General features: G+C 42.7%; 1 protein-coding gene across 1 annotated transcript; it reads left to right on the top strand.

Annotated features, from left to right (window-relative positions):
- Window positions 1-715: 715 nt before the first annotated feature.
- Window positions 716-1,702, top strand: LOC103200662 (putative KHDC1-like protein). Its single transcript, XM_007945212.1, has 3 exons — window positions 716-848; window positions 1,015-1,197; window positions 1,539-1,702. Exons 1-3 carry the CDS (start codon window positions 716-718, stop codon window positions 1,700-1,702), a joined length of 480 nt encoding a protein of 159 aa, XP_007943403.1.
- Window positions 1,703-10,526: the final 8,824 nt, after the last annotated feature.

Genomic DNA, 10,526 nt, shown 5'->3' with positions numbered 1-10,526 from the left:
AAGGCAGGGTGACCCCAAAACTCCAAAAACAAAGAAACAGACCTAGCTGTTTGCAAGACCACATTAATCTCCCCACCTTCTAGATCCAAATTGCAAAGATAGACCACCAAGTTACCTCCCTTTAGAGAACTGGCCTCTGCTTCCTTGATCATTCCTTGGAATCAACCAGCCAAAACCTATAAGAAGCTCCCTACAATTCCCTTTTACAAAGATACCCTATGTTCCTGTGTTGTTTGTTCTTTCTTGCTGCAATACACAAAATAAACCTACCTTTGTTTGACTACACATGTGTTCCGGGTAGTCATTGGCTGGCTGGCTGGCGGTATCTGTTCCATTTCAAGGAGGGAGTTCTGGAGTCTTCCTGCTCCAGCACCTTCCATCCCTCAATCACTGTCTAGATTCATGCCCAGTTTAGATCACTTACAAAATCCTTGAAATTAGGGTGAAGAAAATTCTGGCTTCATGAGCATCAATCAGGGGGGTGAACACTGATACAATAATGCAGGTTGGCAAGAAAGGATTATGCTCAGAGTAGACAATTACTCAGAGTGGATTTTCTTGAGAGGAACCACGGGTGGCCCAAGAGGTGGGCCTGTGAAGCCACCACTATTTAGCATAGGGTGTGGCCTCCTCTTGACTTTATCTGATTTCTTTCTTAACCAGTTGCCCTGAGCATAGGGCTTGAATTTACACCATTCTGGGTTAGGTGGAAGCAATGGACTACAGGGGAGCAAGAGCTCGCACCAGGGAGAGGGCGGATACGGAGAAGCCATGGTGGACAGTGCTGGAAAATTTTCTGGCTCCATTGGTGCTTTACATGGAGGAGGAGCTGGAGGAGCGAATCTTCGGTGAGTGGTCCTCGCCTACGTATCTCCCCTCCCCCATCTTTCTCAGCTTCCAACCTTCCCTGACTCTCCCACCTAATCTGTCCTAAACCCCTACTCTGAATCCCGCCCCCCCCCGGAAGTGCTAGGGGTTTATGCATGTCCCTTCTCCCACCTCCTGTGCTCACAGGCCCCTCAGACGCTGACCTTCGCATCATCGAGGAGCACAGCTGCACCCTCATTCAGCTTGAACAATGGTTTTTGGCTTCAGGTCGTTCGCGCGTCATGGTAGTCGGACCGATTATGGCAAGGCGTTGGCTGCTGGAGATGGTCCTGTGCCTGGGGAGCTCCGACTTTAAACTTCAGGCCCAAGGCAGGTGTCTCTGGCTGAATTGTGGGTTGAAGACTCGGTGGTGGAGTCCTGGAGGAGATGAGTGGCATTTTAGCTTCTGAAGAGTCTCTAGGGTAGCTGGGCAGCTCGGTGTTGGTGCTCCAGGAGCCTGTTGTGGTAGAAGGAGGGGCCCGAATCCATTTTCATTGTTTGCATTTGGGGAGGGACAGGGAAGAGCCGGCAGTTGTGGATGGGGCACCTGGCAAGCCCTGGATTGGTGGTGACTTTCCCCAGCTCAGCAGCATTCGGTAAAGGTTCTGGCCTTCCTTGGGGCGCAATAGGGGGCTTACTTCACCAGCCTGTGGCACTCTCTCTCCCCGCAGGCCTGGAGATGCTGCAGCATGTCCGGAGCAAGCCCCTGGCCAAACACGACCTATGCGCATTTTCTGTCCTACAGCCTAACTCCCGAGTTGCCCCCAGAAGGAGTGAGGTCGTCTCTCTTGCAGAGTTCGCAGGCATCCCACTGCCATTTGGTTGTTTCTTCTAAGTCTCCTTAATGTAATAAAGTGTTTTACTTGCAAATATAGCCAATAAAATAAGTAAGTTAATGTGCATGGCCTTTAACTCGATGTCCTCATTGCTTTTGAAGATCTTATCCTGTCCAGGAAGGCCTTTTCAGGGCAGGCCCAGTGCTGAGGTGTGGGAAGGAGGTGATGAGCCGGTCTTTGTTGTGCTCTGGGGACCTGAGCCAAGTGAAGAGTTGTGAAAAAGAAAAGATCGTTTTTTTACCTACTGCTGCTCTGGGACCAGGAGCCTGGTCAGGCTGCTCTAAATTGAGTGAAAACGGGTTTCCAGGGGGAAGAGTGAGGGGGAAATGCTATACTTAAATAAAAAGGGAGGGATGTTGTTGTTGGGTGCCGTCCAATTCGCTCCAACTCATAGTGACCCTATATACAACTGAATGAAACACTGGTCCTGCATCCATACCTGAGCCCATCTTTGTAGTCACTGTGTCAATCCATCTCTATGAGGGCCTTCCCATTTTTTGCTGACGCACCACTCTACCAAGCATGATATCTATTTCTAGAGAATGGTCCCTTCTGACAACATGACCAAAGTTGGTAAGATGAAGTCTGGCCATTCTCACTTCCAAGGAGAATTCTGGCTACACTTCGTCCAGGACAGATTTGTTAGTTCTTCTGGCAGTTCATGGTGCTTTCAGTATTCTTTGCCAACACCACAACACAAAAGCATCAACTTTTCTTTGGTCTTCCTTATTCATTGTCAGCTTTCACATGCTTATGAGGCGATTAAAAATACCATGGCTTGGGTAAGGAACACCTTAGTCTTCAAAGACACATCTTTGCTCTTCAGCACTTTAAAGATGTCTTTTGCAGCAGATTTGCCCAGTGCAATACATTGTCTGATTTCTTGACTGCTGTGTCCATTGGTGTTGATTATGAACCAAGTAATATGAAATCTTTGACAACTTCAATCTTTTCTCCATTTATCATGATGCTGCTAATTGGTCCAGTTGTGAGGATTTTTGTTTTCTTTATGTTGCAGTGTAAATCCATTCTGCATATTGGTGGAACCCCAATGGGAGTTGCTATGAGTTGGAATCGAATTAACAGCAGTGGGTTTTGGGTTTGGTTTGCTTTCTTATATATGGTGTTCTTTATGTTATCTCACAATTCATCTGGTTTTCGGTCACTGGTGTTCAATGCATGAAATCTGTTCTTCAGATGGTCTCTAAATTTAGGTGAATATAATCAAGGTTATAGTTTGGCTCCTGTGGACTTGTTTTAATTGTCTTCAGCTTCAACATATGCAACTTGAACTTGCATATAAGCAGTTCCACAGTTAGCTCCTGGTCTTGTTTTGGCTGAAGAGATTGAGATTCCCCACTTCCTCTTTCCAAAGATGTAGTCGATTTGACTCCTGTGTATTCCATCTGGTGAGGTCCATGTGTGTAGCTGCTGTTTATGTTGTTGACAAAAGGTGTTTGCAGGGAAGAAATCATTGGTGTTGCAAAATTCTGCCATGCAATCTCTGGTGTCATTTCTATCACCAAGGCCGTGTTTTCCAACTTCCAGTGATTCTTTGTTTCCAACTTTAGCATTCCACATTGCGTGTTTGGTCAATTTCATACTAGAACAGTTGGTAAAATCTTCAATTTCCTTGTCTTTGGCTTTGGTGGCTGGTACATAAATTTGAATAATAGTAGTATTAACTGGTCTTCCTTATAAAAACAAACCAAATCAAACTCTCTGCTGTTGAGTTGATTCCGACTCATAGCAACCCCTCCTTGGGTATCCAAGGCGGTATCTTTATGGAAGTAGATTGCCCAGTCTTCTTTCTGAGGAGTGGCTGGTGGGTTTGAACTGCTAGTCTTCTGGTTAGCAGCCAAATGCCTTAGGCACTATGCCACCAGAGCTCCCAGTCTTCCTTGTAAGTGTATGGATATTATCTTATCACTGGCAGCATTGTACTTTAGGATAGATCTTGAAACATTTTTTGTGATGTGAATGCCTGAATGCCATGCTATTCTTCTTCAATTTGTCATTCCCCGTATTGTAGATCATATGGTAGTCTGATTCAAATTGGCTAAAACCAGTCCATTTCAGTTCATTAATGTCTAGGATATTGATCTTTATGTGTTTCATTTCATTTTTGACAACTTCCAATTTTCCTAGATTCATACTTTGTACATTCTGTGTTACAATTACTAATGGATGTTTGCAGCTGTTTCTTCCCATTTTGAGTCATGCCACATCAGCAAATGGAGGTCCCAAAGGCTTTACTCCATCCACATCAAGATTGACTCTACTTTGAGGAGGCAGCTCTTCCTCAGTTGTATTTTGAATGTCTTTGGAGCTTATCTTCTGGCACTATATCAGACAATGTTTCAGGCCTATTCATAAAGTTTTCCAGTAATACATCAGACAGTATTTCACTGCTATTCACAAGGTTTTCACTGGCCAATACTTTGAGGAAGTGGCTGACCCCTTATTTCTTCCAAATCTTTCTTGGTGTGGTAGTTTAGTTTGTGTGTCAACTTGGCTGGGCCTGGTTGAGTGGCTGGGCAGCTGGATGTAGTATTCCCCATGATGAAACTGGTAATCAACTCCACGGCGGACTCTACTGTGAGCAGCTGAGTAGCTGCCTTAGGGAATGTGGTCTGCTTCCTGTATTTAAACAGAAGCCTTGGGGAATGGTCTCTAGCTTATGGCATGCTTGGATCCTGCATGTAGCCATGTCGTTGCTCAGCAGCCTTCTAGCTCTGCCGACCTTGGGACTTATAATGGACTTAAGTTAATGGCCTGCCATGTGGTTTGGTAACATCAGGACTGTGCCTTTTGACTTGTCAACCTTGGGGCTTCTCAGCCTCAGCGGGTAGCTAGTCTGAGTGAAGAAACACCTCTAGTTCCAGTGGACCAGGAGCAGGAGGCAGAGCTGGACCTCTAGGTTGAGGGGTTTGCACCCAGCCCCTAGAACTTGGCACTTTGAACTTGGACTTAAAGCCTCCAAATTGTAAGAATAAATTCTTGTTTATTAATGCCATCCCATTTGTGGTATATTTCTTGTCAGAGTGGCACTAGGTAACCAGATACTTAGTCTGGAAGCTCTGCTGAAACCTGTCCAGCATGAGTAAGCCTGCTGGTATTTGAAATATTGGTGGCATAGCCTCCAGCCTCACAGCAACATGCAAGCCACCACAGTATGACAAACTGACAGACAAATGATAGCATGTGGCTATCAGGGGCTTGTTGCCTTAGAGCAGAAAAGTTAGTCAACTCTCAAGGTGAAGAGTTCCCTACCCCTCCTGTTGTGACTGAGGCCCTCTTGCCTTCCCACCCAAGATGATGTCTGGCTGGATGTCTGGTAACAGAAGGCAGAGCATCATCCAGAGGGCTCAGGTGAGATCCAGGGATCCCTACAGCATCTCTGGTGTCCTCATGGCTCATGTGAAATCAAGGGAAAAAAACCAAAGGAAACCAAACTCACTGTTATCCAGTTGATTTAAACTCATAGTGCCCCCATTGGGTTTCTAAGGCAGTAAATCTTTATGGAAGCAGACAGCCCCATCTTTCTTCCATGGAGTGGCTGGTGGGTTCAAACCACAGACCTTTGGGTTAGCAGCCAGGTGCCATAACCACTATACCACCAGAGCTTCTTATGGCTCATGTAAGGGTGGTGGCATTTTGAGCTACAGCAAGGGGAAGGTGTAAATACCTAGTAACTTGGGGGCACAGGAATGGGCAGAGATTGGCAATCCAGGAAGGGAATCACAACAGTATAGACAAAGGAAAAAGATGTAAGAATGGAAGGAAATGAGTATCTCTAAAGATAAGAAAAACAGTATATAGGTGAAAAGCTTTAAAAGTAGGCTAATGATGCTTTGATAGTGAGTAGGAATCCCAGAATCCTAATATCTATCCTACAACATACTGAACTTAAAAATAATCACCAAAATCATGATAGAAATGAAATCAGTCAAATGAATGGGAAGAGTAATATATCATATCAATATACCTTTGGATTTATATATATATATTTATATATATGTATATATTATATATATATTTGAAAAGGAAAACTTGCCATTCACTAGTTTTGTGGTGCTGTGAATTCCAAGATGGTACGTAAGTCTACAGTTTGCATATAATGTATCTTAAAAATTTCTGCACTTGAAGAGTCTTATTGAAATTAATGAACATTTTGTGTTTTTGAAGAAATAGTCCCCATTCAATTTACTGACTTCATTTCATTCATAATTTTGGTAATTATTTTTGTTACAGGTTCTTGAAGCAATTGAAACCAGGCTAATCAAAGTTGCCAGTTCAAGGTCTGGGAATTTATTTATATCAGTGGTTACCAATTATTATTGAGTTTATTCTCACTCTTGGTGACCTCATGTGTGTCAGAGTAGAACTGTGCTCCATACGGTATTTAAAGACGGATTTTTCAGAAGTAGATTGCCAGGCCTTTCTTCCAAGGCACTTCTTGGTGGACTCAAATCTCCAACCTTTCAATTAGAAGCCTCTTTAGTTATTTAGTGCTGCTATAAAAGCAATACCTCAAACAGATGGCTCTGACCAACAGAAAAGTATTCTCTCACAGTTTAGGAGGCTAGAAGTCTGAATTCAGGGCACCACATCAAGGGATCTGTGTGTTAGCTCTGGGGGAAGGTCCTTGTCTCCTTTCAACATTTGTGGGCCCTGTATTCCTTGGAGATCTCTGTGTCTCGGCATCAATCTTCCCTTGGATCTAAGAGCTTCTCAGCACAGGGAACCCAAGTCCAAAGTATGCACTCCAGTCCAGGAACTTGGTGATTGTAGGTCCCTCTGATATCAGCTCACTTGTTTAATCTCTTTTATATTTCAAAAGAGATTGACTCAAAATACAACATGGTCCTGTATATTGCATCCTGCCTCATTAACATAACTGCCTTAATCCTGCCTTATTAACATCTTAGAGCTCATGATTTACAACACACAGAATAATTATATCAGATCACATAACGATGATTACATAATACTGAGAATCATGGCCTAGTGGAGTTGACAGATTTTTGGGGGACAAAATTCAATCCATAAAAGCAGCCATTTGCATCATCCATGGACTCCTATCAATTAAAGGTGGTGATGGTGGAATAACTGTTGTAAGTATATTCATTATTTGCTTTTACTTATGAGCTACTGCTAAAGTAGTTTTAAGAGTGGAAGCACTTTACATTTTTAAGTTGGTCAAGCAAACATGTTCCACACACAATTATCATGGAATATGCACATACTTGTTTGATTTCATGAGAACCATGTAAGAAGCCTTGTTTTCTTTCCCCTCCAGATAATACTCCTTCATTCCCCTTGTCTAAAATGCCTGCTAAGGTTTTGTTGTTTCATTTTTCCAGAATTTTAGTATTCTGAGTCTCCTTCAAGATATTTCCATTAGAATTAATCATGGACACTAAGTATACATTTACTAGTGGAACAGATGCAATGGGATACTTAGGGAAGAAGGGGAAAAGATCCCTTTGGAGCAGAAATCTTCCCATGTGATGGTAGTGTTGGGTAGGTGCTAAAGTGGTTGTTCTGAGCAGCCAGGGGTCACAGCAAAGCTGTCACTTTGAAGCCTAAGGTGCATCTGACCCATGCCATGGCTTTTTCCAGTTGCTTCATATGCATGCCAAAGCTGGATAATGAATAAGGAAAACTGAAGAATTGATGTCTTTGAACTATGGTGTTGGTAAAGAATATTAAATATACCATGGGCTGCCAGAAGAATGAACAAATCCATGTTGGAAGAAGTATAGCCAGAATACTCCTTAGAAGTAAGGGTTGTGAGACTTCCTTTCACATACTCTGGACATATTATCAGGAGGGACCAGCCCCTGGAGGACATCATAAAGTAGAGGGTCAGTGAAAAAGAAGACCCTCAATGAGATGGATTGACTGAGTGGCTGCAACAATGTGCTCAAGCACAGTATTAATTGTGAGAATAGTACAAGACCAACCAGTATTTTGTTGTGTTGTACATAGGGTTGCAATGAGTTGGAACCAACTCAACAGCACCTAACAAAACAGAGGTCAAAGCTTCTGGGTACCTACCTCTTCCCCATTTCTCACCCCTTGTTTAGTAAACCCTGTGTGGTGCAGTGAATTACTTGGTATGGCTCTTCTAGCCATGGTCTTTGTGACTCCCACCAGATTACTGGGTGGAACTATGCAAGTATAAGGTGCTTGTGACCCATCAAGGGGATTGGATAGCTTTCTGGTAATGTAATTAAGTACCTTGTGGGGGTGAGAACATGGAAATAAGGTGTATGGAACCCTAATGTGGGGATTGGTCAGTTTCGTCATACTGTTATTGTTGTTATTATGTGCCATCGAGTCGGACCCGACCCATAGCGACCCCTCCTTGGGTTTCTGAAGCAGTATCACTATGGAAGTAGATTGCCCCATCTTCCTTCTGAGGAGTAGCTGGTGGGTTTGAGCCGCCATCCTTCTGGTTAGCAGTCAAGTGCCTTAGGCACTACGCTACCAGAGCTCCCTTCGTCATACTACTAGGCTTAAAATGAGCCATCTTGAGGTGGAAAGGGAGATCTCACTGCCATCAAGAGAGAAGAGCCAAAGGTGGTGTGGTGTGAGTCCTTGGACCCAAGATCCCTGTGCTGGATCTTCTTGGCAAAGAGTTGGCAGAGAGATTGGCATGAGAACCTAGAGTCCAGCACAAGACAGAGCAGCAACCTTGCTGGCCCCATAGAAGGAGAAAGCTGAGTGCCTTTGGGCAGGAGGCTTGCTTGTGGAGTAGGTGCTAGTTGCACCTATCCACAGTTAAAAGAGTTTTGTAATTTTGTAACACTTGCCTGAGCAGGGCAGAGGCAAGGCTGAGAGCCAGAGAGGTGTGCCTCTTGGCATGGCTGAGGGGAGCTGTCCTGATTGAAGAATTGTATCCTGAGTGTTCTTGAACCTAAATTGTAACCTGTTACTTTCCTAATAAACCCCATAATCATGAGTATTGTCTGTAAGTTCTGGGTGGCCATTGTAATAAATTAGGGTTCGTGTCAGAATTTGTAAAGAGGTTGGAGGGTGGTGGCATGTCTGACTTTCACCTGACAGGAATCAGCCTTGGGCTGATGATGGTGACTTTCTCTCCCCCCTCATGAAGTTGGAGGATGTCAGAGGAGGATACTGCCTCCATGTCCTTTTTGTACCTTTTATTATATGTAACACAAAGCTCACATGAGTTGGTATCTGAGTATTGGTCAATACTGAAGCAAATTAATTTTTCTCATGATACCTTTAAAAAATATTTGCAAACCTTCCCCCTACCCAAATTACCAAGTATTTCCTCAGCAGCACTGCAAAAAAATAATTTTTATATTTCAGTGCAAAATTTGCATATAATCACTTTGGTTGCCTTGCACCAGTCAATTCAGAACCAACCAGTTAGTTCCAGATAAAAGCAGTCACACTAGCTGTTTATAGACATCTTCTTAATGTTTTATTTTAAAACAAATAATCTCAGTAAAAGAGCAAAGGAAATTACATTTTAACCATAGCTTGAAATGGATATGATATTCCTGATTTGTTTGTTTTCAGGAAACAGATAATTGCATTGTCATACGTGACTTTTAGAACTGTTCACTTAAACGCACATAATTATATTAAATTAAGTTTTTCTTACAAAAACACAACCATGTCATTTAAGGCAAAAAAAAAAAAAATCTGCTTCTGGGGAGATAAATTAACATTTGTGATATTTCCTCAGTCTGATTGAATGAAGTGATTCATTGGTTGGCTAGTTTTCATCATTCTTTATAGTTTTGCTTTGCAAATGGACATGAGAATTAGTCACTTTGTGCCTGATTTCCTCCTCTTTTAGACTTGTTTGACCTGCAAATTAACAACGTTGAGAATTACTGAGTCAATGGGAGGTTAGAAAGGCACCTTAGAACAGGAGATAAAGACTTAAAAACTCAATAAAGTGGCTTAATTTTAAACAAAATTCGTGATCTACAGATGCTGATTTAGTTGAACATAATGCAAACATTTAGATTGGACATCAAAATTTTTTAGTTAACCTCATACAAGGGATGTTTGCAATGAAGAGCTTGATCAACCCAACATATTGAAGAAGGCAGACAAACTTGAACTGAAAGCACATGGCTACCCAGTGCTCCGCTAAATTGTGCTTCAAGACACCCTTTAGGACTGACCAATAGGACTTTGCCAAGTATAAGTGGGAGACCCCTCTTATCTTCAAAGAGAGTAACACAACAGACAGAACGTTACAGTTTTCACACAATACAACTATCTTTAACATCCAAGAATTTTTTTTTTTTTGTGCTAGAGAAAGGTAGACACAAAATGGCTTCAATGTATAAAAGTTTTTCACAACATGGTTTATCACATTTTGCTATGATTAAGACTGCAGTGATGTGTTTAGGTTTCGTTTTTTGAAACTCCAGTCCTCAGCAGTGCTGGATGAACTGCCTGTGTATGAAGTCTGAAGAGGCCTAAGGAGGGGTCACCAATACATTCAGAATTCCTGCTGCCAGTGGGGCTCGACCCAGGACAGTGTGTCCAAGAATCAGTGCTACCTGAAAGTTGCTGCCTCCTTCTTCCTCAACTAGTATTTGGAGAGAGCCTGCTAAGTGCATGGCAGACCTCTATCTGGCTTTAGGTCAGTAGAGGGGTACGTTTGTGTACGTGTGCGTGCTCGTACGACCTCCCTGGGAAGGTGTATCACAACTTCTGGATGAGTGGAGACATGGCTAGATAAAAAAATTGCATTTAATAATTTACTATACTTCTATATTTGGAAAAAAAAAAAAAAAGAATTGCATCAAAAGTTTGACAAAACCT

The sequence above is a fragment of the Orycteropus afer genome, unplaced genomic scaffold (genome assembly GCF_000298275.1).
Source record: "Orycteropus afer afer isolate SDZICR_OR568_19922 unplaced genomic scaffold, OryAfe1.0 scaffold00133, whole genome shotgun sequence".
Lineage (NCBI taxonomy): Eukaryota > Metazoa > Chordata > Mammalia > Tubulidentata > Orycteropodidae > Orycteropus > Orycteropus afer.
This window is presented reverse-complemented; position numbering and strand designations above follow the sequence as displayed.

Bases quoted from the DNA above. Each gene is read 5' to 3' on its own strand.
- LOC103200662 (XM_007945212.1), top strand. From the start codon at position 716: ATGGACTACAGGGGAGCAAGAGCTCGCACCAGGGAGAGGGCGGATACG. The intron at 849-1,014 runs GTGAGTGGTCCT...CTGTGCTCACAG, and splicing joins GCTGGAGGAGCGAATCTTCG to GCCCCTCAGACGCTGACCTT. The intron at 1,198-1,538 runs GCAGGTGTCTCT...CTCTCCCCGCAG, and splicing joins CTTTAAACTTCAGGCCCAAG to GCCTGGAGATGCTGCAGCAT.